The sequence below is a fragment of the Cavia porcellus genome, unplaced genomic scaffold (assembly GCF_034190915.1).
Source record: "Cavia porcellus strain 051 isolate PalLab524CR breed Dunkin Hartley unplaced genomic scaffold, mCavPor4.1 scaffold_7, whole genome shotgun sequence".
Classification (NCBI taxonomy): Eukaryota; Metazoa; Chordata; class Mammalia; order Rodentia; family Caviidae; genus Cavia; species Cavia porcellus.
In genome coordinates, this window is record NW_026947490.1 from 37,332,432 (window position 1) to 37,359,843 (window position 27,412).

Sequence of the window (27,412 nt, forward strand, 5' to 3'; positions counted from 1 at the left end):
GTTATTAGTTTTTGAGATCAGGTCTCTATTTCAGGCATTAACTCATTAGTTAGCTCAGGTAGTCTTGAACTCACAGTGATCCTCCATCTCTCATCCTCCCCAGGACTGGGGTTACAAACTTGTGCCACCCCAGTCAGCTTCATCCATTTGTAATATACAAAGTTTGCAAGACTGAAGAAGGATCAAAGTTTGGAAATTTAGTAAGTGTGTCCAAGGTTCCCGCATAGCCAGAGTGCTTTATCCTCTGATACCTACCTCATCATGGTGTTGCTTGTTCAGACTTCACTGACAACTTTTACTTCTCTAGTCAAGGATATGTTACTGTAGAAGAGTTTATTTTTTGATAAAGGATCTCCTATAGTTCAGGCTGGCCTCGAACTCCCTGTGTAGCCCAGGCTGGCCTTGAACTCGCTGTGGTCCTCTTTCCTTAGCCTCCTGAGTGGTAGGTTCACGGGCGTGGGCCACCACACTCCGTGCTAAGGCTAGCTAGGCTATTCTATTTGAGTAATTACATAATCATTACGGATACCTTTGATAATACCTAGTTTTCAAGGACTTTTCTATTTTTGAGACAGTGTCACTTTTGTGATTCAGGCAGACCTGAAACATTACCTAGTCCAGGCTGGTCTGGAACTTTTGGCACCTCCCGCCTCAGACTCCTTGTGTTGGGATCACAAGCATGGGTAACCACACCCAGCCACATGGACCTACCTAATTTCAATTTGTGCTCACTGTTGATTCAGTTCCAGGTGAAATGATGTCACTTCCCAGAACGGAGATGAACTTATCAATTCCCAGACTTTTATTTCAGGGTTAAGAGGTCTTCTTTGAACAAACAGTTTGACTGTTAGAAGGCTGCTCTTGATCTGTCAGGAAATAGGACGTCATTTTTTTTTCAGCTAAGTTTAAAGTTCCTAAAAAACCATCAGATGTAAAGTAGCAACTATTAAATGAATAAAAGTGTTTGCTAGGCTGGAATACAGTCGCAGGTTATTTGGACAGGAAAGAACCTTCCTCTTAACTCCTCATGCGTCCGATTTGGGGTCTTTCTTTTCCCTGGGTACCATGCCCAGTCTGTGAAGCTTCAGCCTATTTGTATTTCATAGACAACACACGCGCTGACCGCAATGAGTGGTCGCCAAGTGTGGCCATCTGCTGGGTCTGTCGTGCTGTGTATTCTTTAAAACTTTGTTCTGCTTCACAGAATCTTAAATGTTTTCTGAAACATCCTTTGGGTCTCTTCTAAACTTCGCTACGGAACAATCTGAGTTCTCATTTAAGAGGCAGGCAAGCCTCGCCTGTTCTCGGAGCCCCCCAACCCAGTTTCCAACGCCCCTCTTGATGCCTCTGCTCCTGTCTGGCTGGTGAGAGCGGATTCCGGACTCCGAGAGAAGGTGGGCATAGGGGTGGGAACTAGGTTACCCACAAACCTCTGCTGCAAACGTGTCGGCGAGCTGAGCCAATGAGGACCCAGAAGGAGGAGAGGTGCACGCGCCGCGAGTGGGCGGAGCTTCTGGCGGCGACCTTCGGGGCGGGCGCCTTGGATGTTAGTGGCTTTTGTTTGAGGGTCCGAGATCCTCGGATCAGCCCAGCGGAGATTGGGCTAGTGAGGCCGACCAAACTTGCCCAGAATTCTGTTTCCCTTGTCTCTTAGTTGTCTCGTGCTCCGTCGGCGGAGGCCGCGTCCACCCCGAGCCCTGAGCCAGAGTCCCGCGGGCCAGGGTCCGGCTCAAGACAGGGAGTCCTTTCCGAGTGTCGCCGCTCACGCGAAGGCCGCAGGTGCCACGAAGTCGGAGCACCGAGGAGACGCAGACTGGATGTCGGGAACCGAGGGTGGGCGGAGGCCCTGCTGCAATGGTGTCCTGAGTTCTGAAAGAGGCCCCGGACGCTGCGTCCTTACTTCTTCGGTCCTCGGTTCTTTGTGCCCTTGTTGAAATCATTTCGATCAAGACATATAGGCAGCCACGCAATAGTGTGGGTAGAACACTGTAAGGAAGAAGTAGAGGCTATGCCTTCTAGTGAGGAGGGGAGGCATTGCACAGGGTGGGAATTTGGATACATTTTGGTGCACTCGTAAGTTATTTGTAGAGTTCAGGCAACTAGCATGCTTACGATGTTTTGTATTTATAATTTACTTTGGAATTGCAAAATGTTTTCTTGTCCTTTTTAGGTAGTCATTGTTTCCCCAGAGGCCTCAGTCATGTAAGGAGCTTACAAAAGAAATTTAAGAAAGATAAATTCTTAATGTAACCAGATCCCAGCCCAAGGTAAGAGGTCTTTAAAGTTTCACTTCCGCACATGACTGCACTGTAAGGCTGTGGCAGCCAGGAATATTGCACGCCTTGCTCTGGAGTTAGATGACCAGGCGGCCAGTTATTGGAAGGATGTGCCCCACATGTAAGATGTCACAATGCTTTGTGGAATCATTTGACTAATGAGACTTAACACATGATTGTAAAAACATCTTTTTTTTTTTAAGTAGTAGCAGACGTTTGAACGCTACCTTAATTCCCTGACTCCTGATGTTCGACTGCTTTCTTAACAGAAGGTGTTGGAAATGGTGCAGTGAGGGTGGATTCGTTGTGGGATTAATCTGCCAGATTTTGGAAGTTTAACATTGTAGGGAGGATAAAACCCCATCGTCGAAGCTCTTGCATTTTGTTTGCACTGAAAGCATGCAAAAGTTTAATTCTGTAGAATGTAGCCATTTTAATCTCCAGTTACAAAAGAGGACACTGAGGCTTAAGGAGACTCCGTGTTTGTTTAGGGTGACAGCGGTGCTAAGGGGCAGCACTGCAGTTCGAAGGAGGGCGGAGGTGGTGCTTAGCTTATTCCCTAGGATCCTGCAAGAGCCAGCATGGGTAAATGGTGGATGAGTCTTAGATTTTCACCCATTCCAGTTTTGGGCATCCTTATAAGGGAATGCAGTGTCCCAAGACTCTGGATCCATGCTTTCTCTCTGCCAAATCATGACACACACAATATACACCCCGCCAAGACCTGGGGTCCTAAACTCAGTCTCTGGCTACATAGAATAGTCTCAGTTCTAAAACTGGGCTAAGATGTCCCAGGATGTCCCGGGCTTAGGATCCAGTGTGATAGATCCTTGCTGTTGAAACTTAGCTGGAGTGCTTAGGGCATTGCAAAGCTATGTTGTCTCTGGCAGGACTAGGGAACAGGGTGGGAGGTTGGGACAATCAGGGATCAGGAATGGCATCTTGAGTTCTGGGCCTCTCATCTGAAGGGTGTGGGAAGCAGGAAGGATTTGAGGCAAGGTGTTTTGACCTACATTTTAGGAGGCTCCCTCTGCCAGCAGAGTGGAGGACACAGTGGGAGTGAGGATGGAAGCTGAGATATGGTTTTGATAATTTCTGCATCAGTCTAGGCAAGAGTGGGGGCCACAAAGATGTGAGGAGTTGTTGGCTTCTGGATGAGTTGTGACCTAGAGCTATGTACACTTTATGACATGGAGAATAAGGGAATAGAACGGTGGTTGAAGGACCCAGGGGAAGCCCTGCAGTTTGGGGCCTTGTTTGTAAGGATGGCCCAACAGCTAGGCTATCATGGAATTCCTGTGGTAATGGAGTTTTAGCCAGGAATATGCAGAACTGGATTTTGACCAAGTCAGAAGTGTTCCAGATGACCCACCTGGAGATGCTGGTAGCAGTTGTCAAACTTGTCTGGAGTTGAGTGGAGGTGCTCAGGGTAGAGACTCTTGCCACCTGTGAAGCTATGTGACAGATTTAGGAGAAGGTGTCTTTGAACTCGTAAGGTAGTTCTGTCAGGGCAGAAGGTTTGGGAACAGAGGGTTTCTCTCTTGGTTGGTGATGGTGGCTTTCACAAAGATGTGAGAGAATGAATTGGCTTTGTGTGAGTGTGTGGGAGAGGGAGAGAGAGAGTCAGCTTGCTGAGGATAACAGGATTTTCAGGGAAAACCAGACTCGAGGCGGATGACAAGGCCGGTCTGCCTCCGAGATTAGGTAGTAGTGAGTTCAGGGTGGCGCTTGTAACACTGTTATGGACTCATCAGGTTTTACAGCAGCTCTTCATGGTACTTAGATGCTTTCTTTTGGGCTGTGGTCAGAGGAAGGGAGGTGGAGTCTCCCACACAGGGACCAGCCTGGGGTGGGGATTGAACTAGAGGTGAATGCAGCTGACCTTTGACTAGTGCGAGAGAGTGAGAGGAGGTCATGGCTGCATGGGCCAGTGTGTGCAGTACAGAGCTGGAGGGCAGCCTAGATCTGGGGTTGAGGGGAGGTGTGGGGGAATGAGGAGGTCCTTGTGTAGGCCCCTAAAACAAGAAGCAGGGCTGGAGGGAGCCTTTCAAAGCAGGGCTTAGGGAGGCTCTAAAAGTTAGGGCAGCTGGGTGTCCTGGGCATTGCAGAGGCAGGTTCTTGCTGCATTTTCCCTGCTCTGCTTGGATTCCTAATTCATAGTGGTATGTTGAGAAGTCACAGAGAAATCCCTGTGGTGTGGGTGGAGGGACAGAGTGGGGTTGCAGTTGTGGAGGCTCTGGCGAGGTAAAGGATGTGCTATTCAGAGAACAATGTGAGTAGAAGGCAATGGGAGGACCCCAGGGAAATTGACTGATTTAGGAGGGATGGGACCCTAGTTTCCAGCTTTGATGATGCTTTTCTGCCTTCTGTCACCTCTGTTCCCCATTTTTGCCCCATGCTGGAGTTGGCAATCAGTGGAAATCAGGAGAGAGCAGGTGCTTTAATCCCCAAAATCTGGCATTCATTCCACATTGGGACCTGGGAGGAGGCTCCCAAGGGAGTGGGGAAGGAGGAGGACTGGAGATCCTGAAGGCAGAAGTGCATCATTGACTGTACCCATAGGATTTTGATTTGCTGGTGTGAGTGATAACCAATGACCCTGGAAATTTTTTGTTTTTTCTGTTTTCTAGAGCAGGGGGCATGGCCACGCATACCACATAGGCCATGAGGACTAGGTGAAAGCAGGCTTTCTCAGCCTGTTTCAGGTGGGACAGTCAGCACAAAACAGCTTCTGTTCAGCTGATTAGAGTAAGCCTGGCCAGCCGTGGAGAATGTGAACTAGCTCTGCTTGTGTCATAGAGGGCCTTGGATTGATTTAGGCTGGGGGAAATAGTGGTGAATTAGGTAAGGAGGTGGTTCAGAGTGTGGGCCCTAGATGCCAAAGGAAGCTGAAACAGACTTGGGCTGTTCAGCTGGCCCTGTAATTAATAGATGCCAACTGCATAGATGTGGATCTTTGGAACACAGCCAGAAGCAGTTAATGTGAAGTGTCATAACTGTGGCAAGGCCTCATGGTCCCTGAGGGCTTGGCCATGTAGTTCTCCTGGGAAGAGTGCAACCTCCTTCATGAGGCTCAGAGGTATCTATATGTGGTGATGCTGGAGAACTTTGCACTTTTGTCCCCACTAAGTGAGTCCCTCCCATCTACCCAGGATCTTGGGTGGGTACTGTGTTTTTTCTTTGCCACAGTGTAGAAAAGGGAAACTGTCTTTCCCACACTGGGCCATGGGGCTGAGTCCTTCTCTGGCTCTCTAGCAGGTGTGCTGTGAGTGTGCACTGCGTCACCTTACCCCAGGCAGTCCTGGTTCCTGTTGTTTGTTGCCTTAGAAGCTCAGGAATTGGGAGTGTTGAGTTTGTGCAAGGGATCACAGCAGGTCCTGGTCAGTTGCTCTCTACAGGTGCTTTGTGTCCCAGACTGTCTCCCTTTCCTGTTGCTGACATTCTTAGCGACTATCCCTGTTAGGAGTTTCAGGTGACCATCTGTTCCTCTGTGCCAGGATTACAGGATTATTTGTGTAAATCTCTTCTCTAGATGTTCTCTTAATTTTAGGGGGCTGGATGTCCTGGGTTATACACTCTAGGCCTGTGCTGGCCCTCTTATACCTAGAACTGGCTTGGCCAGGGCTGGAGAGTTGCTCACCTTAAGCAGGGATGGGGATTCTGGCTTCTGGACAGGGCGGCCATCACTCCGGCAAAGACAAAAGAGGAGGACTCAGAAGGACACAGCTGTAGTGTGAGGGAGCTGAAGAAGGCACTGTGGTCAGAGCTGGGTGCAGATCACACTGCACATCTGTCCAGCTTCTGCCGATATCAGTGGTCACACCCTTTTCCACCCTCTTATTAGTTCTTTTTTTGGCCCATGGATGTCCTCCAACCCAACTTTTTGGTTTTCAACCCTTTGTGCTTCTACTTAATCCTTTGTGGTACACCTGACATTTGACACTCTGGTTATTTTGAGCTCCTTAAGGAATCTTTGAGTACCAGCCACTGTTGCAAGAAGTGTCCCTGGATTTGGACATAGCCATAGACTGTCAAGGCCATTTACAGGGTCGGATTTGAAGACTTTGCTCCTCCTTCCTCTTCTATCCCCTCCCTTGTGTTTTTGACGAAAGTGGGAGCAAACCAGGGCTGCTCTTCACTACAGCTACCTTTTTCCCTCTTATTCCCTCTGTAAACTCATAGATGACCTGTGGTGTGCCCAACAGACACCATGAGAGGACAAGAGTGCCTGTTCCACTCGAATTCAAAATACCTCCACAGTGTGTCTCTTCTCATAGGCTGGCATGGAGTTGGGGATGGGAGGAACCTGCCAAGCAAGGTGTTCCTGCCGTAGCATCATGGGTCATCATTCCAGTTCCAGGCTCAGCCACCCAAGAGACCCAGCACTGTGTGCCATACAGCTTGCTTTTGTAACCCTTTCTGCACATGGCTGAGCACAAGGCTGCACATCCTGAGCGAGAAATGTGCAAGCGCCTGGCAGGGCTTTACCAGCAGCAACTCATAGTGAACCATCCCAGAAGTGCAGAGTGGTGCCTTTCATTTCCGAAGAACCTTAGCATTCACACAGCATGAAGAGGGGAGCAAGCAAAGAGAATGGGAAGGACTTCACTGCCACTTCAGGCCTTCTGCAGCAAAAGGCCTCTTACCCTGGCTGGAAGCTGCATGGTGATACTCAAGGCAGTGAGGCCTTCCAAAGTGGACAAAATGATTATAGCTGCCAAGAATATGGGAAAGACTTCGGCCACTGATACATGCTTTTTGAGCACCAAAAAAATCCACACTGCAGAAAAGCTATGACTATAGTGAATGTGGGAAATTATTTAGGTATGAATCCAACTTCATTAAACATCAGTGAGGTCACATTGAAATGTGGTGAGTGTGGAAAGGCCTTCAGTTTCAAATATAACATTGTTGACCACTACAAAATTCACACTGGAGAAAGGCCTTACACGTGTTTTAAATGTGAGAAGGGCTTCATGAGGAAGTCCCACCTTGTTCAGCAACAGAAAATCCACATTGAAGGATTCTTTACAAAAAGGTCTAATGGCTGTAACCAGAGAATTCACACCAGGCCAAGGCCTTATAAATGCAGCCAATGTGAAGAGGCTTCCACACTGGAAAAAGACCTTGAGTGAGTCAGTGTGGGAAGTCCTTTATGCACAATTCTACACTGATTAGATATCAGAAAGTTCACACTGGAGGAAGACCTTATGCATGCAGTGAATGTGGGAAATTCTTCATGGAGAGCTCCATCCTCATCATCAGAGAGTTCATACTGGAGAAAGGCCTTAAGAGTACAGTGAGTATGGGAAGTTCTTTAAGTATTGAATCACACTGAACAGGCTGCACTCTGGGGAAAGGCCTTAATGTATGCAGTGAATGGGAAGTTTTTATGGACAGCTCCATGCTCAGCCACCAGAGAGTTCACACTGGGGAAAGGCCTTATGCATGTGGCAAGTGTGGGAAACTTTTTAAGGTATCACTCCATATTAGATATACACCAGAGTTCATACTGGAGAAAAACCTTAGGAGTGTAGTGAATGTGGGAAATTCTTTAGGCACAATTCAGATCAAATCAGACATTGAAGAAATCACATGGGAGAAAAGCCTTATGAGTGAATGTGAGAGAGTAGCCAAAAGTCCCATCTCATCTGGCATCAAAAAGTTCATACTCAGGAGAACTCACAAGTGCAGCAAATGTGGGAAGTTCTTTATGGATAGCTCCACAATCATCAGAGTTCACACTGGGGAAAAGACTTATGAGTACAGCAGATGTGGAAACTATAGATACAACTCCAGCCTCATCAAACATAAGAGAACTCATACTGGAGAAAGGCCTTACCAGTGTAATGAATGTGGGATGGGCTTTAACCAAAATTCCTGCCTCATTCAACACCACAAAGTTCACACCAGATGAAATGTATAAAGATTTCAAACAGACATGTTTGGATGTCTCACTATGAACTATTACTTTAGATTATAAAATTCAGGTAAAAAATTTACTATATGAACCATATTTAAGTTCACTTGTCTTAAGTCATTGATACACTATTATGCAGTGAGTATGCAGAAGTCTTTTTACTTTATGAAACTAAATTTTATACTGTTTAGCAGCTAATTTCCCAGGATATCCAGCTTCTGATAACTGTCACTATGACTTTTACTACTACTGGTTCTCCATATAAGAAAAATGAAGTTTCTGCCTTTTCTTAATTCCTTTGTGCCTTATTTCACTTACCATCATGTCATAATCATGACAAGTTCTATCCTTTTAAAAAACATTAAAGTTCCATTTTATGCATGTAGCCCTTTTTCTGTATTCATTTTCCCATCAATGGCCATTTGGGCTCCTTTTTATTTTGATGATAATGCTAATGAGCATGAGTGTGGAGATAACTTGGGAACCCCAAGGGAGATTTGATTCATATGTACAAGGTGTCAGCAACAACAGCAGGTGGCATGGAGCACAGCAGAGTGAAAGAAAGCTGCCTGCATCTTTATTGTACAATTTCTCATACAAGTTATCTCATGTTTATATTCTTACATAGTGCTGTAACCAACAAATATGTGTTTAACCTATGTTAAGTCATGGTTACATAGTGTGTGCCTGCACTAGATGAGTAGGGTCATGTCCTCAGGTGGTCTTAGATGCCCCTGAGTTTCAAAGCAGTTCCCCACATGCCACCCCCTCTAAAGTTGGGGTTATGTGAATGTAACATATATGTAAGGGGCACAACTACTTGTAGTTACCAAATGAAGTCATGTGTTTCTGTAAAACCACTTTTTTCATTTGATCAGTTTCATCCATAAATAACGTCAAAGTCTGGCATGGAACATTCAAGGTCTGGGCCATATGTTGAACAAGGGCTTCAATTGGAGGGCTGGGTCTGTGGTTCTTTCTCTTGGTCAGATGCTATTTCTAGTGGGCAGCCATTGCAGTGCCTGGTCAAGGTACCTGGTGAATCATTTCCCATGAGAGGAGGGGTTTATGTCCAGAACCATGACACCTGGTCCGCTTTTTTTTTGTCTTTTTCCTTTTTATCGGTACTGGGGATCGAACTCACGACTGCCTGTTTGCAAGGCAGGTGCTTATGCCGCTGAGCTAAATCCCCAGCCCCACCTGGTCAGCTTTTAACCATGCTCCATACGTCTCACCACAGGTTGGCACCCAACAAGGAACAGTGCCCTTATCTGTCATTTCCTACCAGTCCAAGCTGGCAGCCAAAGTGACAGCCCCTCAAGATGGCCCAGCTTGCCATGCACACATGTAGGTTGTTTCTTTCATGCATCACAACAAATCATACTCTACAACCATGCACATTGGTTGACCTGCCTGTTCTGGTTTCAAACCAGAGTACTTGTGGACTGGACTGGACAGTGACCACTGTCCATTGTGGGTTTGAGTCATGATTAGAGCCATTAGTTAATCCAGCATCAGTTGTAGGTCCCTCTTTTCCTTCTGCACAAGGACAAGGGGCAATTCTTGTAGTCTGTCCTGGACGGGTTCCTGGGCTGTGTATATCAAGAGTCCCAAAACTTTGCCGGTTTAGCTGCCAACAAGCTAGTTGAGAAAGAGGCCTGCCATTGGAGGTGCATCCCCCAACGTGTGAGAGAGGGTCTGTGCCACCCCGCTGTTGGGACATCCATACCTAGACCTCCATCTGTCCTGTGATTACCCACAGGCACGCACAACATTATACAGCGCTGTTTTTCAATAAGGAAATACAGGTTCTTGGCTTCCTTCCACAACTGACCAAAACTAGCAGGTTGCTTCTGTTTTCCCTGTGTTTTCCACAGGCCGTAGGCAAACCCATTTTCATTTACATTGATGTTTAGGGTCAATGATGCATAGGGCTTGCACCTGTGCAGCAGCCCTCTTAAGTCTTAGCTTCTGCTGCATCTGTTCAGCCCTGTGTTGTGCCCTTTTGATCGTCTGGTATAAAGGGCACGACATGGTACTTCTGCTGGACATAAGCCCCTCCCCTCACAGGAAATGAATTAACAGGTGCCTTGACCAGGTGCTGCAATGATAGGCATAGCATCTGACTGAAAATGCTGACTGCTGCATATGCGATGCTGCTAGGACTGGCATCTGACCAGGAGCAAGCACCACAGACCCAGCCCTCCTAGGACAGTACTCCTGCCAGAAGTCTAGGAAGCCCACAGATGCCTGTAATTGGTGTGCTGTTGTGGGTCTGGTCTTACTTGACCATGTAACACCCAAGAATTTGACAAGCCAGTTCCCGGACCTTGTCTTTGTCCATGGCCTGCACCCATGTCAGCAAAACTTTCTTCAGACTGTGCATGGCAGCTTTCAGATCTGAAAGAAAATCAGATTAACATTATCAATACAAAACAGTGATACACTGGCTTTTTCCAGGTGTCCAGGTGCTGGGCCACCAGGCCATGACACAAAGTTGTGCTATGCCAGTAGCCTTCTGGAAGGTCCACTGCCTGCCCTCCTGGGGAAGGCAAATTGGTCCTCCCTGCCAGCATCAGTGAGACTTCACAGCTGCTGGCCAAGACCTGTCTGGCTTCTGCGTGGGCCTTAGTGAAGGGCTCTGTGCAGGGCATATCATGCCTCCATTTTCCAATTTTAAGACAGCCTGTCTCATTGCTTCATGACTTCCAGGCAGCTGGGACCGCTTCATGCACACCACGCCTGCGACTTGTGGGAATCAGCGGTATGTGATGTGGATGACCTTGAAATATGGTTTTTACCATGCAAATTCACAACCAAAATTCTCCTTGCACGGTGTTAGCAAAACACCAGTTAGTATGGCCACCCTTAGTATGTATTTAGCAACCAGGGAAGCATAAACATCACACAGGTGTTGGGGCAAGTGTCCAATACTCACAGTCACCTGGGCCTTCTGTGCCATGACATAGTGACCTTCATAGCCTTCTATGCATGCAGTAGGTCCTGTAAAATGGGTTGGGTTGCTGTATATTAGTGTTGGCTCAGCTCCAGTATCCATCAATTGTACACACTGCACACTGCGGGGGAGGCAGTAAATAGTTCTACATGTGGCTTCCAGTCCCTTATGATTCCCCAAAACCCAAGTCAGCCTTCTAACTGGGGTAAAAGGCCAGTGTCACTTTTTCTGCTTCCCTGGGGCTGCTTTGACCTTGTGGCCCTGGCCCATTCCCCAGTAGTGCTGCTCAGGGCGTAACTACCTCCACAATCTGCAACACAGCCAAAGGCTGCCTGTCTAACTTATCTGTGCTTAGGCCAGCGGCCAGCAAGCTTGTTGAGATACAGCGCCTACTGACCATCAGGGGCCCCACAGCCTGTCCTTGGGGAGATAGCGTTGCCATGATGTTTTGCCTAACTTCAGGTCCAAAGAAATGAAACCGGTCTTTTGTGGACGGAAACCTATGGAACCATAAGCCAAAATAAATGTTTCCTTCTTAAGCTGTTTTCCCTAGGTATTTTGTCACAGCCATGGAATGCTAAGTAACATACTCCTCTTCTAATTCGGAAACCCAGTCCTGATCAAAGGAACTCCTGATTCTCTTCAGTCTGCTTATTATTGCAGAGGTATTTAAAAGGAGATACTATCTCATAACACATGTATTTCTCCCATAGCCCATATTCCAAGCAGTAAGGAAATTTTTAGCTCACCTTTCCAGTAATGTCAAAAACTGACCACATCTCAGGACCATTACTACTGACTCAGTCATTACTACCATTCCACTATAATAGATGCATTTTACTCATGCTTCTAAATGGTCTACCAGCTGCTGACAACTCTCAATGTAATAGCCCTAAATAATTAAGTCTTCTATTCAAATCAATGTCATGGCTCCCTGATTCATTTAAATAAAATTGAAAATTCTTCAAGATCATTTTCCCTGCTGTCTACATTCCCCACTCAGGACAAATAATCAGTGGAAAATATTTTAATTACAAGAATATACTCCCTTTTTTCATAGCATTCTTAACAATTTCTTATAATTATCCATAGCATAAAAATATAATTGACCACATCATTAAAATGATCTCTGCATTCCTGTTGCCTAAAATGAAAGCCACATGAGAGTGAGGGTATTTTAGCTTGGGTTCTGATGTGACCCATAGACCCACAATAGCACCTGAAACCCAGTAGGAACTTACTGGGTAAGTAGGAGGAAATAAATGTTACCAGTGATTCTTCTCTTGTGTTTTGCATTCTGGAACAACTGGTCTTTGTATCTCTTCAAGGTGTTATTCTCAGTGTACTCAAGGATGATTAAAATAAATTACATCTAGATTGCAATAGCTTCATGGGACCCAAACTTCCTGTGTAGCAGAATTTTAACCTTTACTGTCCGCACTCCTTAGGCATTGGTGTCTTTTCATACCTTCCTGAGATCTTGCCCTTTCCAACATGCCTTCAACATATTTCTGCAGAGGTATTCTATTATCTCAGTTCTGGAGACCAGAAGTTTGGTAGACCGGCACTCCTACAAAAGGCTCTCAGAAAGAATTCATTCTCCTCCCTTTCCACTTCTGGTGTTGGCCACTAAGATTGGTTAACTATATAATTATTAATCTTGGTAATATTTTCCTGACATCTTTTAAGCTCCCCATGCTTTGTCACTGCAATCACATATGAAATTACATTTGCATGTCAGCAAGGAAAGGGGCTTATAATTGTTTTATCTCATCAAAGTAAGGTTATTTGTTTGAATATATACCTGTAACGAGGTAGTCTCTATTGTGTAAGCAAACCTGAACTTAACCTGGAATCATTTCTTATAACTGACATTGGCTAAAAGTCAAAAATGAGCTCCAGGTATTCATAAAAGTCTGTTAAGCCCATTGATTATACAAGCAACCTCCCACTAGACCACATTTGATTAAGGCAAAGTTTTCATCTCACCACCCACAATAAGGCAAACTTGGCTATAGCCAATCAGTGCTCTGCTTTGCTTACCTGTTTGGTCTCCAAAAGATTACAGCTCATGAGGATCAGAGATCTGTTTCTTTGCATTCTGAGTGCTGCCTGAATCACAAGTCCATATTTGTATTAAGAAACTAATTTGTTGAGGTCAGATGTTGTGTTGCTTTCCTGTAATCCCAGGTACTGTAGTTGAGAGTGTAAAAAAGTGTAACAAGACCAAGGATGTAGCTCTGTTACGGAGTTCCACTGAGTTTGAGTCTCAATACTTAGTACTTTTTTGTTGAAAATTTTTCTTCTAGCTATCTCAAGATTTAGATACTGTTTTCCTAAATATGCTGACTGTGATTACCACAGTCCTGGTGGAAAATGGCTTGTAGTAACTGAACCCTTTTTTCCCAGATAGGTTTTAGTACCTAAAAAATAACTGAATGTGCATCAGGGTATGGAAAGAAAAATAATATTTGGATGAAAGTTTCACTTCTTGAAATCCCATCACCAGTTCTGGATTATTCTGAAGAAACCAATCACAGTCACAGCTGCTTCTGACCACTGCTAAGGCCTCATGACTTCTCTCCAGACACTGCCAACTCTTACTGTCTCACAGCAGTGATGGCAAATCTTTAAAAGCTGTTAATAACAAAGGCCACCGGTGGCACAGGTGCCATAAGTTTACCACCATTGCTATAACATAACATACTGAACTTCACAAATTCATTAAAAATAGTCTATTTAAAGAGGAATAAACCTTTTTTTGTCTTTTTGAGACAGGGTCTCGCTATGCAGTTCAGGCTGGCCTTGGGCTCACTTTGTAGCCCAGGCTGGTCTTGAACTTGTAACAATCCTCCTGCCTCGGCCTCTTGCGTGCTGGGATTACAGGTGTGTGCCACCACACCCCACAGAACAACTTTTGAGATTTTTGACCAAGTTACATCAGTAATATAGTACACACGTGCCTGTCTCTTCACAAGGAGCCATTACTGAATGACAATTTCATGAGCTACATCAATTTTGTCAGCCTTGTCAGGCCAAGTACTCAAGGCTCACTTGGTAGCCAATACAGCAAGCAGAGTGTCTACAGAGGTGTGGGAAGTCACTTCTGGTAGCTAGATTAAAATTAGCTTCTGCATGGAGACATGGAGCTTGTTGAGAGTGCAGTTGGTTCAAAGCCTGATTTTGCAGTGTGAATGTGCTTTATTAAGCAAGGAAACTGATCTTAGCTGAGCTGAGACGGACGGCAAGAGATCCTGGGTTCGTGGCCTTTTGATCTTGTTATGTGTTTACCAGGTGGTATGATGACAGGCCAGTGTGGCACCACCATACTCCATTGCTGAATGTCCCTCCTTTTATATGGCCCAGGTGAGGGGGTTGCATTTTTTGGTCTGGTGTGTCTGATAAACTCATAGACCTGGTTTTTTCTGCTATAACTATGTTACTGTATGTATGATTTAATGTGAAACAAACAGATATAGATGTTGAGCAGAGAGGCCTGGAGGACAGTCTTTTTCCTTTTTATCAGTACCGGGGATCGAACTCACAACTGCCTGCTTGCAAGACAGGCGCTTATGCCGCTGAGCTAAATCCCCAGCCCCGAGGACAGTCTTTTCATTCACATCTTCACAAGTGGACATCTCTGGATTTGCCACCACCTGGACCTAATCAGAATCAGTACCTTAAACTTGGGCTCTCTCTGCTTCCTGTAGCTTCTGCTTCTCCTGCATGTCCATGGTGTACACAGAGTGGCCTATGTTCACCAGAGACAGATTGGAGATAAAGAGGATTTGCAATATCTAGCAGAAAATGTGGGACTTGGCTATAGCAAGAGTTCTGGAAACTAGTAGTACAAAAAAAAAAAAAAAAAATCAGCCTTCCAATCCTGAGAAAGATTTGGCAGCCACACCCAACACAAGTATTCAGAATACAAAAAGGGCAGTGAACCAGCCCCTGCAGAATACCATGGAGAGCCTGTTGACTTCCTCCAGGAAACATCCCAATAGCTCCTGTCACCCCTCTGGGAGGGATGCTTCCCAGACATCTGGAAGTCATCATCATGCTTGGGGCACTAGTTCATGTCACTATAAAAATAGTGCAATTTTGAAGTCAAGTGTGCTCAAAATCTCCTCCTAACACAGTGAAAATACAAAGAGGACATTTTAAGCCAAATTACAGCATGGCTCCATACTAATGGATTTAGGTATTAAATGAGCTGTGTTCCAAAGTGGATTCTCAGGGGCTGGGGGTTTAGCTCAGCGGCATAAGCGTCTGCCTTGAAAGCAGGCAGTTGTGAGTTTGATCCCCGGTACCGGTAAAAAGGAAAAAGACAAAAAAAAAAAAAAAAAAAACAACAAAAAAAAAAACACAAAGTGGATTCTCTGCTTTTATTCCCAGAAGTAGTTCAGGAGGTCTGGGGCGGCCTCCAAGAATCCGAATTTGCAACGAGTAGCCCAGTACTCCTGGTGCAAGAAGTGCAGGAACTACAGTTGGAGAAACCCTGGAGTAATGGAAAGCAATGCAGGACACTGGCCTGCTGATGTGACACAGCATGTGCTTTAGTTTCCTGGACTGCCAAGTGTGGGTGGGCAGGAATACTTACATGAGGTTTTGGACAATTGAGTGAGATGAAGTATGTGACACACTGCAAATTGTACCACAAATGTTCCAAATTTGAATGGCTGTTGGGGGGAAAATGTTTTATGGCTCCACAGGGTATAAGTAGCTAGGTGAAGGATGGAGTTGTGAATTTGGCTTCTGGGGAACCGTGCAAATTTTTGGTGATTCCTTATATTTAAACAAATATTAGTATTATTAGTAGTCTGGAAACACTATCTTTAGCAGAAAGGATTTTTCAGCTGTGCTGAAAGGTGAGTAAAAGCACACTTTGGCCTCCCAAGTTGTTACAGATGAGTCCTGGCTTCCCCAGCTGCTATGCAGCAGACAGTGTTGACCTCATCTCTGTGTGGCATAGCAATTCCAAAAGTACAGCTCAGTTTTCTAAGTTCTCTGCTTGTAGAAGGTCTCTAGGAGTTCCTTTTGTCCATCAATGACAAGTCTTGACAGATTCCCAGTGCCTTTTTACTTATGCTTACCTGGCCTCTCACCAAGTAAGCAAATCCCATTTATCTTTCATAACTGAACACAATCATGGTTTTCGCTAGTTGCCTTTGCTCTCTTCAGCTACCGCAGTGACACTGAAGTAATTTTCACCATGTTTTCTAATCTCCTGCCTGTGTTCTTCCAGCAGGTACTTCATGAAAAAAGACACTACTGTTTCTTTTTGTCTTCGGAGGCCCAGAGTAGGTGTTCAGGAAATGTTGGCTGAGTAAGGGAGAGAAGGGCTAAGAAGCACCAATGCTAGAATGACTCACTGAACTCACTCAGAGTGCTACCTTTACTTACAATTTTATTTTTGTTATAAGGCGTAAGACTCAGGAAAAGCTAAATGGAGAACACATAAGGCAAGGTGTAGGATGACCCCAGATGTGGAGATTCCATGGCTTCACCTGGAACTTTGATGTATTTGCCAAAGTAACCAAGCCTTAGCATCCAGAGCTCTTTTTTTTTTTTTTTTTTTTTTTTGGTACCGGGGATTGAACTCACGACCTCGTGCTTGTCAGGCAGGTGCTTATGCCACTGAGCTAAATCCCCAGCCTCAAGCATCCAGAGGTTTGACTGGAGTCTCATTTCGTAGTCATGATTGTGCTTGGTAATGTGGTTATGATTTAATCAATCTTTTTCCTTCCCAAAGGACATTTTGACAAACGTTTTAATCCTCTAATGACGTGGTTGGCATTTCTGGTGACCAGCAGTTATTCTGAATTTTCCTGGGCCAAAGACAAGATGTATTCCTTTTTATATTACACTTATTTAACGTTACATTAAATTTCCAATTGTTAAGCCATCTGGGCATTCCATACATGTGTCATAGATATGCATGAGATTTAATTTGCTAAAAATTCTTTAAGTGTTTTGCTCAGTTTTTTGGTGTCTACATTTATGTCACTTTTGGTGTGTAGTTTTTAGTACCATTACCTACTTTTATTTATTTATTTAATCTTTTTCCTTTTTATCGGTACCAGGGATCGAACTCACAACTGCCTGCTTGCAAGGCAGGAGCTTATGCCACTGAGCTAAATCCCCAGCCCCATACCTACTTTTATTCTGAGAGTAACAGTGACTTCACAAAATTAGTGGGGAAATGTACCACCTTTGTTTAATATCTTGTAAGAATTTAATAGAATATTAATAGGATATAAATTATTACTTCATTAACTACTTGGTAGAATCATTAGTGAAGCCACTTTGATCTCAAATTTTTGGTGATTCCTTATGTTTAAACAAATATTAGTATTATTAGTAGTCTGGAAACACTACCTTTAGCAGAAAGGATTTTTCAGATCCACCCCCCCCCCGCCCCCTGTACTGGGGATCAAATGCACGATCACACGTTTGCAAGGCAGGGACTTATGCTGCTGAGCTAAATCCCCTGCCCCCTTTTTTGCCTTTTTGAGACAGGGTTTCACTATGCAATTCAGGCTGGCCTCAAACTCTCAGCAATCCTCCTGCCTCAGCCTTCCAAGTGCTGGGATTACAGGTATGCTCCATCTCTCCTGGCCATCTATTTGTTCTTGAATGAGCCTGATCAGTAGATATTTTAAATTGAGTTTTCTTATCCAAATTTAAATTTATTAAGAAAAAGTTGTTTAATCACACTTAATCTATTGTATGTTTCAAGAATATTTCAATACTATATCATCTTTCCTTGGTCACATTTGTAATTTTCAGGTTCTCTTTTTTATCTGATTTGGTTGGAAGTATACTGATTTTGCTGTTATAGTCAAAGTATTTACTTTGGGGGCTCATAGATTCCCCCCCTCCCCCCCGCTTGGTATGAGGGATCGAACTCACGACCTTGTGCTTGTCAGGCAGGCACTTATGATGCTGAGCTAAATCCCCAGCTTGGCTCATAGATTTTTCAAGAAAACAGAAAAGCTGGGCATGGTAGTGCATGCTTGTAATCCTATCACTAAAGAAAAAAGAAAAGCTAAATAAAATGACAAAGTACATTGCATTCTCATTAGGCAAGCAAATGATGTGAGATAAATCAATGTATTAGGTTACTGTGAAAATAAATTCTCAGGCTGTAGAGCAAGTATGGAGAACCCAGAAGAATCCCAAAATTGTTGTGAGTTATGGAGGCAGAATCTGACACCTGGGTAGTTGGAGTCTATATAGAAATGGGATGGAAAAAACTTAAGAGATATACATAAAGACATCTCCACAAATTCAGTAGAGTACTAATTGGTATATACCTACACTGAACCATCAGAGGACAAGTAAAAAAATCAACTGAAGGATTACATTAATAATTTTCAAAGCTTATCCAGAAACCAGAATATCCAGGCCTAGCCAGCTTGAGTGGAAAACCGCATAATTCAGGAATTATCAAGAAGAGAATGAATGTACAATGTTTATGCTATAATAGAGGATAGGGAATTAGCTTTAAAATAAATGCTACAACAGTGCCCCTTAAAAATGCTTAGAGTTGAGATCCAAAAAGATCATATTGTTTCCTAGGAACTTGACAGGGTAACTGAGAAAAAAAATCATTTATAGAGATGCAAAATATTTTCCATTCTCCAGAACAGCAAAATTCAAGGTCTAATCAAAATAAATGCAAGTTAACAGTATTACACAAAGTAGATTTTTAAAGCAAAGAACATTCTGTAGAGGATGATGACAGAAATCAACTCACTAAATAGACATAATAGAAAATATTTACTCAATTCAATGACTTCAGAATATGTAAGAAAAATTTAAGTCTACTTTTATATTCAAGCATTCTCTTCAAGTAATTGATACAAACAATCCAAACACAGAAACTCAGGACACAAAAAATTTACACTAATTAGACATTGTAGCCTCTGGCATTTGTAGGACTTTTCATTGAACAAGAGTACATTACATTCATGTCAAGTGAATCTGAAACACTTGCCAAGTAGCTTATATTTGGGCCAAGAAAGCAAGTCCCAATACATGTCAATAATTCAACTCATAAAAAAAAATTCAACTCATAAAGCATACATGCTACAGTGGAATTAAACCGGAAATCCCATAAAGAAAGTAAGCAAATATTTGGAAACTAAATAACATTTCTAATGAGAGCCGTGTATCAAAAAAGAAATTCAGATATAAGCTGCAAAAGATTTTAAACTTAACTAAAATGAAAATATAATACATCAAATTTTGTGTTAGACATCTAACACAAACTAACACAGTTCTTAAAGGAGTAAGCTTAGCATTGTATAATTACTTTAGGAATAAAACAAAGGTTTCAAATGAAGGACTTCTTTCTAATAAAAAAGTAGAAAAAGAGAAATGAAATTCAGCAAAAGCTGAAAATGAAAGTAAAAAGTCAAGCGAGGAGAGGTGTGGCACCTCTGTAATCCCAGCACTTGGGAGGGAGGCTGAGAAAGTGCCTTGAGTTCAAAGCCAGCCTGGACTATGTAAGAGAGTTTAAGGTGAGCCTACAGTACACAGCAAGACCTTGCCAAAAAAAAAGCAAAATGGAAAAAAAAAGAAAGTGGAAAAAATATAATGAAACCAAGTACTGTAATACAATCAGTAAAACTGATAAGTTTCTATCCAAACTGATCAGGAATAAAATAGTAACACTGTATGGATATTAACAGCTTTAGGGGCTGGATGTCATGGTGCAGGCCTTGGGAAGCTGAGGATCATTGAGTTTGATGACAGGCTGGGCTATACAATGAGTCCAAATCAAGCAGGAATTACATAATGAGACCCTGTCTCAAACAAAACAAAAAAGAAAAACAACTAAAGCCAAACCAGTATTAGTGGGAATTAGTACAGATTCTACATACTCCTAGCAATAAGGTAATATTTTCAAAATGTAAATCAAATACTTAAATAAAATAGACAAACTTGCTAAAAGACACAATTTATCAAAGCTCATTCTATTGGGGGATATATATTGTGCAATTTTATAAGACTTACTTATTAATTTCATATGTTTAGAAAGATATTTTTCACCTGAAATGTGGGTATGTGTGTTCATATATTCAAAACTTGTATAGCCTTTTACCTATCATGGACATTAAACTTGCACTTAAAAACTTCCCTGCAAAACAAACTCATACCATACTGTCTCACTGGCAAATACTTCCAAACATCTAAGAAAGAAATAGCAACTTTTCCATAAATTCAGCAGTAAGGCGTATCTGCCAATTTACTTGGTAAAGATAACATTATGCAGAATACCAAAACCAAACCAGCATTAAAGAAAATTATCAACTAACAACCCTCATGCATATAGATGCAAACATATTTAAAAAGAAAAAAAACAAATCAAATTCAACACTTACCAGCAATACCTAAAAGTAACAAACAAAAACATCATTACCAAATGGACATTTCCCCAGAAATTCAAGGACTGGGATATCGGTCAATTTAATTTGCCATTCAAAGAGTAAAGAACTGGGTGTAATGACACACATAGATAATCTCAGGACTTGAAGGCAGGCTGAGGCAGGAGGATTGCTATGAATTTGAGGCCAGTCAGTACTACATAGTGAGACCCTATCTAAAAAAAAAAAAAAGTTAAAAAGTAGTTATCAGTATCTAAGAAAAAGCCCCATCCTTTTTCAAGGAAGGCTTCTCTTCTGGCTAACATCCAGTGAAAATCTCTGTAAATTCCTACCTTACATTCTCACTTTCATACAGTTCCCTTCCACCTTAGCAGAATGAGTCCATTCACCTACTGAAGGTATCAGAAATGCTGCACAGCAGGTCCAGGTTAAGTTACAGCAGACTATGGCTTAGCTCTTCTGAGTTCTCTCTAGATAACTTGTTTTGAAACTAATTATCTTCAGTGGACTACTAACAAAAGAACAAACTACTGAGACACAGAACAAAATGGATGAATCAAAGTAATTATGCAAAATTAAACAACTACACTTGAGTGCATATTGCATTATTCCACATGTATAAGTTCGAGTGGCAGCAAATCAGTGGTCTCCTAGGGACAGGAGCCTTTATAAAGAGAATTGGGCAACTTTTGGATTCAGTAGTGCAAAATGTGCACCAAAAGTTATGAAACCACACACTACTACTATGTGGTTTGTTGCAGAAAATACACAGGTCTGCAAGTTCTTTTCTGCCAAGCCATAGGGATGGAATGCACGTGGATAACTTCTACTCATTGAGGCACGGTCCAGCTATGTTGCTTGGGCTGTTCTAAACTCCTGGGCTCAAGCAATCTTTGTGCCTTAGCCTCCCAAGTAACCTAGACTTCATGGGTCTCTGACCATGCCCAGCTACTCTTGGGTTGGATTCCCTGTAGTTTGTTGTTGTCTCCAAATCCATATCAGTGTCCCTGCACTAATTATGATTTTGAGCTGGTCCAGTATTTGCCTACTGAATGAAAGACTTCAGGGCTCAAAGGGTCAAGTTTTCAAATGAGCTGAGAAATATGAAATATATTCTGAAACCAAGGGAACTCAATTCAATCTGCCTTCAGACACATTAGAGATTGTCACAATAAATGCCCACTCACCAGGGTGACATTGATCATTCAAATAATTTTGCCATAGAATTCAAGATTGCCCATGACAATCATTATTCTTTCTTAGAAGCACTTATGCAGCAATGCACAATGGGCAGACACTGGATCAGAGCTATTCTTTGCCCTTCTATCACCTATGAGACACACATGCATCTATAGCTCTCACAAAGTTGTTTATCCCTTCATGCTTGTGGAGCTCAATTCTCACGGAGGTTCCACTCACGGAGTGAAAAGAACCTCATGGTTACAGGGAGTGCAAAAATTAAGGCGTCACACCAGAAGACAAGGCAGATTTTGAATTAGGTGCCTTGGGGATTAGACAACCCATTACAAATGCTACATGAGACCAACAATGTCCCTAAAGGAGGGCAATGGGCAGACAGCTCACAGAATTCTCCTGGCCAAAACTGGGCCGTATCTATGCTTAAACCAACTTGGGTGGGACAGACAAGAATGAAAGTCCTTGATGGGCTTCTAATGATTTCAAGGAGGAGGTACACAGAGGCACACCTTTTAAATTACTGATGTGCACAAGGCAGGACTCTGCTAGTGCAAAGATGACTTCTGTCAGACAATGGCAGTGGTAGAATTTTGGCAAGGGGCTTAGCAGACAAAAAATGCAACATGGCCCCAGGAAGCTTCCCATGTAGCTGGCACTTAAGATTTCCTCAGTGTGGGTATTCAGATGTATGACGCTCCAATTCTGGCTAATAGTGCACAAGACTACTGAATTTTTCTCTGGTGTCAGTTGTCAATGAGATGGAATAGTTCCCGCCAATTTAAGGCCTTTCCCCAGTGTGAACTTTCCAGTGCCGGACAAGGGACGCTCTTTGCCTGAAGGCTTTCCCACATTCACTGCATTTATATGGTCTCTCTCCAGTGTGAATCCTATGGTGCTGAACAAGCACATGCTTGTGGCTAAAGGCCTTTCCACATTCACTACACACATATGGCTTTTCACCGTTGTGAACCCTTTGGTGTGCAATAAGATCAGAACTTTGGCTGAAGAACTTCCCACATGCAATGCACTCATAAGGTCTTGTTCCAGTGTGAACACCCCAATGTTTAATGAGCCTGTATTTGTGACCAAAGTATTTCCCACATTCACTGCACTCATAAGGCTTTTCTCCAGTGTGCACACTCTCATGCTGAACAAGTGTGGATTTGTGGCTATAGGCTTTCCCACACTCACTGCATTTATATGGCCTTGCTCCAGTGTGGACTCTCTGATGTACAATAAGGTTAGAACTATGATTAAAAACCTTTCCACAAATACTACACTCATAAGGCATTTCACCAGTGTGAATCCTCTGGTGCTGAGCAAGTATAGGTTTGCGGCTGAAGGTTTTCCCACATTCACCACACTTATAGGGCCTTTCTCCAGTATGGACTCTCTGGTGTTGAACAAGTGAATCTTTTCGGCTGAAGGCTTTCCCACATTCACTGCAGTTGTACTGCCTTCGGCCACTGTAAAAGGCATCTTCCCTTGTGCTACTGCCATGCAGGCCCCACTCACTGTGAGGGGTCTGGTGCTGGAAAATTCTTGGGCTGCTGTCCTTCAAGCTCTCCCCTGTTACAAAAGGCCTCGGTGAGGGCTGGACAGGACAATTGTGAAGAAAAGTCCTGCCTTCCTTTCTCAAGGATTTCTCTTCACCATGCTGCTTCTGGTGCTGGTGAACATTTGCAGTAAACTGCAACCGTTTCCCACATACTACACCCATCTGCCTAGCATGTGCTTCCTGGTGCTCAGCCAAATGTAAAACATCTTTCAGTACCAGGCCACACATTTCACAGCAATGAGCCTTCTGAGTAGATGGGCTTCCCCTAGAAATCCTGATCTGTGATACTCCTTTTATAGAAACGCTCTGCTCACAAGGTATCTTCTTATCCTCCTCTCCACGCCAACAACCTGCAGGCAGAAAAATGCTGGTGAAGTGCAGATTGACCCAGGTAAGGGGACAATGTGTGTCTAACACAACAAACATTGTAGATGACAGGAAGTCAGGTTAGGGGCCTATGCTTCAGTGATGCCTGCTGTGTAGTAGCTGACAGCTCATGGTTGTAGAATAGATGCAGCCTTGACAGGGAAAAGACAGAGATGTGGGGTACAACACAGGAAAAAGAGGTAGGGTGTCTGGTGAAGCCTTTCATCATCAGATTTCCTTGTGAGCTATGGACACGTGAGAGGTGCAGAGGGGCTATGTTCATGCTCAAGAAAATCAAACTGCTACTAGGTGGTATTTAAGGACCATGTAGGGTATGTGCATATCTCACAATGCACTGAGCACAGGCCAGTGTTGGAGAGCACTGCGAAGACAGAAATGGAGAGGAACAGCTGAGATGAAGAAGCAGGGACATAGGGGCTGGGGATTTAGCTCAGCGGCATAAGCGCCTGACTTGCAAGCAGGCAGTCATGAGTTCGATCGCTGGTACCGATAAAAAGACCAAAAAAAAAAACAAAAAAAAAAAAAAAAACAAAAGCAGGGACACAGACCAGTTGAGAGGCCCAGGTCAGTACCCAAAAGAGAAGAGATGAAGTGTGGCTAATGGCTTTGACACTGAAACAGCTATGGGCATAGAGGTTACGGAATGAGTTGAACAACCCTGATATGACCCTTTACCCATCTGTACTTGCCACACCTAGCTACAGTCTCTCCAGCAATGACAGTCATGTGCACCTAGTCAAGGAACTACATGGAATATGGAAGATGAATATCTGGAGGAAAAACAGAATGGGCAAAGAGCCAGCACAATGGAGAAAACTGAGTATTAGAAAATAATCTTACAGGAGTGTTAGACCATCAGTCCTAGCAAGTACTGACCAAACCTATCATTGCACATCTGGGCATAGGCATGTCAGCCAGAGGGCAGATTCTAGGGCATTCAAGTGTCATGGATACGGATACACCCTAGTCAGGGAAGAGACAAGATGAGTATGATGCCCTGGGCTGATTCTAAGACTTGATTCTCAGATCCATCATTTGCAAATACTCAAAAGCAGGAGGCAGCAGGGCACATTCAGAACTATTATCCAGAGTACTTCCAGGGAACTGGGGAAGGTGGTAGTGCCTATGGCTCTGATGTACGAAGGACACAGTTGCCTTAGGGATAAGGGAAGGGCAGAGTGCAGTCCAGGACACTGGGTAGGTGGGATGGCCTTACCCAGTGAGGCCATAAGAGCAAAGTTCTCCAGCATCACATCTCGGTACAGGAACCTCTGAGCCTCATCAAGGAGTTCCCACTCCTCCTGGGAGAAGCACACGAACACGTCCTCAAAGTTCACCTGTCCCTGCCACAGTAGGGAGAGGCAAGTCCATGAGCAACTTCTCTGCCAAGGATTCCCACCCATGTCCCCATTTATCTAACTCCTCAAATCAGAGGAAATACCAGAACCAGCTAATACGGTATCTGCTCTTTCCTCATAGTCCTACTAGTATGTCCACTCACGGTACCAACAGGCAGTAGGCAAAAGTAGACCATTTAAGTTCAGGGCATGGCCCTACTTCTGCCAGCTAATTCCTCTGGGGTTGCTAGGATCATGCTAAGCAGTCAGCCTAACTTGGGCTCATCTGGCTCCCTTAAGCCCAGTACAAAGGCCCAGGACCCACCAGTCTATGCTCCTGTCTGTGTGTATATTGTTCTTTGAATTTGTAATTGCCCCTCAACTCTGTCCCTCCATCCAGTTGGTAGCTTTCATCCTCATAGTTCTAGTTCACTAACTGCACCACCACTGTGTAATTTTCCATCTTAAATCCCAGTCTTTACATCATCACCTGACTTTTGTTTGTCTCCACACTAAACCCCTGTATATAACTCCAGTCCTGTGGTTTCACTAGTCAAGATACTTCCCCTCAGTGTTCTTTGGACTCTCTTAAGACTTTCACATGGCCATAAATAAAATCCTGATATCCACAATGAAAGACACTTCCAACACTGCCATGCCTTGCTAAGATATGGAGCTCCTATCCTCACTGGTAAGTCCAAAAACCTTGCTGTATCTGTTTTTTTATCTCACATTAGAAAATTCAATCACTTCTCCTGTCTACACAGGCACCCCTCTGGCCCATCTGTTGTCACCATTCCTCTGGAAAAATGTAGTAACCCTCCTTTCTGGTCTCCTTGTCCATACCATACCTCGACAACCTTTTATCACACCCAGCCAGCTCTCTGCTTGGCATCCGCAGGGAGGCTATTAAGACCTCGGTCAGACTGACTCCCTTCTCTGCTGCACACTTCCCATTACCCCTGGAAGAGGCACTGCACTTCTGTCAGCCATTTCAGGCCTGAGTGCTGCCTCTCTGTCTTTGGTTTCTAACAGACATAGCAGAGAGCTGCAGCTTCTGTAAGGTATTTTGTTTTATTTTGTGGGTGGGTCTAGAGTCATGTTATGTAGTTCCAGATGGACTCACTATGTAGCCCAAGCTAGTCTTGAACTTGCAGCAATCCTCCTGCGTCAGCCTCCCAAGTGTTGGGATTATATGTGTGTGCCACCCTGTCCACATGACATGCAGTTTCTTTACAACTCCCATCTCGATGCCACCTCAAGTATTTGCTTATGCTAGCTCATGTACATAGAACAATTTTCCGACCTTATTCCAACCTTTGGTACAAATGGGAACTTCTCCATATCACACCTAGCCTGGACACAGGACCCTGAACTGAGGAATTTCTCTAGGGTCTTCATCCGCAAGAAATTAAAAAAGCATTAGGAAACTGTTTTTTAATGTTATCATAGTCCTGGAGGCCATATAGGTGAGGGTGGACTCAGTGAGACCACGGGACATTCTTCCCTCACCTGTTTAGGGCCCATAATTACTTCTGTGTTCACAGGAACCTGTGGGGAGAGAGAGACTGTGAGAAGCAAGAAATCACAAAGAAACCCGGAGGGTTCTGGCCTATCCTTCACTTCAGCTCTGCTACAAAGTGACCGGGAACTCACTGACTACCTTTATACCTGTTTTCAGGGTCACCTCTGAACTACCATGTTACTTACCTTGCACTAGCTCTCAATCCTAGCATACCTCACTGAGCTCATCTTTTCCATACCCACACTATTCTTTCCTGGACAGTCGAGGTACTCTCTAAATTCTCACATTGCATTTCTCCTCCATTCAGAAGCTTCCATGGCTCCTATGGGCCCCTGAGCAGAGGTCCAGATGCCCGGGTCCCGCGAATACTCCAGCGGAGCCGCAGCGCAGCTTCTGCACATGCGGGTCCCGGGTGCCGTGACGTCCTTCCACCACTCATATAACTAGGTGTCAGAAAAGAGCTCACCACAGAGCTTCCACTGCCCCGGACCTAGAAGCCCAAACCAGGATTCAGACACTGGAGCAGGGCAAGACCCACCTGCGCAGCGTCCAGCAGCTCGGCCATAGCCATCAGTCCTAAAGACCAGGGGGAGAGGAGGCAGGGTTGGGGATCGCGGATTCTCTCTGGCCCCGGTCGGGCCCAGAGCTGGGTCGCACGGGCGGCGCCACCGTGGAGTCTGAGGCCAGCTTCTGTTTGGACGACAACGCCTTCCCTCGCGTTTTCCCGTCCCGTCACTAGGAGCCTGACACTGCGTTCTGGTGACTGACCTACGAACGCGAAAGGAAACAATATGTCCGCTGGAGGCGGGAACAGGAAGTCCCGCCCTATCACCCTGCCCAGCAACGGAAACAACCCTTTGTTGT

General features: G+C 44.2%; 1 protein-coding gene and 1 long non-coding RNA gene across 6 annotated transcripts; one reads left to right on the top strand and one right to left on the bottom strand.

Annotated features, from left to right (window-relative positions):
• Positions 1 to 1,471: 1,471 nt before the first annotated feature.
• On the top strand, positions 1,472 to 8,581 carry LOC106028242 (uncharacterized). Of its 4 annotated transcripts, none has more exons than XR_010048496.1 (3): positions 1,472 to 2,073; positions 2,171 to 2,267; positions 6,459 to 8,581. It is a non-coding gene; the product is annotated as an uncharacterized LOC106028242 (long non-coding RNA). The 4 variants fall into 4 exon arrangements; XR_002791877.2 differs by having other exon boundaries at positions 1,475 to 1,988; XR_001201853.3 differs by having other exon boundaries at positions 1,478 to 1,974.
• A 7,939-nt stretch (positions 8,582 to 16,520) lies between these two features.
• Znf772 (zinc finger protein 772) lies at positions 16,521 to 27,360 on the bottom strand. Of its 2 annotated transcripts, none has more exons than XM_063252337.1 (4): positions 27,087 to 27,360; positions 26,536 to 26,574; positions 24,903 to 25,023; positions 16,521 to 23,649 (listed from the first exon to the last, which is right to left on the bottom strand). In XM_063252337.1, the coding sequence occupies exons 1-4, from the start codon at positions 27,117 to 27,119 to the stop codon at positions 22,520 to 22,522; spliced, it is 1,323 nt and encodes a 440-aa protein (XP_063108407.1). In that variant the 5' UTR covers positions 27,120 to 27,360; the 3' UTR covers positions 16,521 to 22,519. The 2 variants fall into 2 exon arrangements, with proteins under 2 accessions (XP_063108407.1, XP_003461730.2); XM_003461682.5 differs by having other exon boundaries at positions 24,903 to 25,029.
• Positions 27,361 to 27,412: the final 52 nt, after the last annotated feature.

Coding starts and splice junctions, on each gene's coding strand:
- Znf772 (XM_003461682.5), bottom strand. CDS start 27,119: ATGGCTATGGCCGAGCTGCTGGACGCTGCGCAG. Junction 26,575..27,086: donor AGCTGCTGGACGCTGCGCAG/GTGGGTCTTGCC, acceptor CTCTCCCCACAG/GTTCCTGTGAACACAGAAGT. Junction 23,650..24,902: donor TGCTCTTATGGCCTCACTGG/GTAAGGCCATCC, acceptor TTCTGCCTGCAG/GTTGTTGGCGTGGAGAGGAG.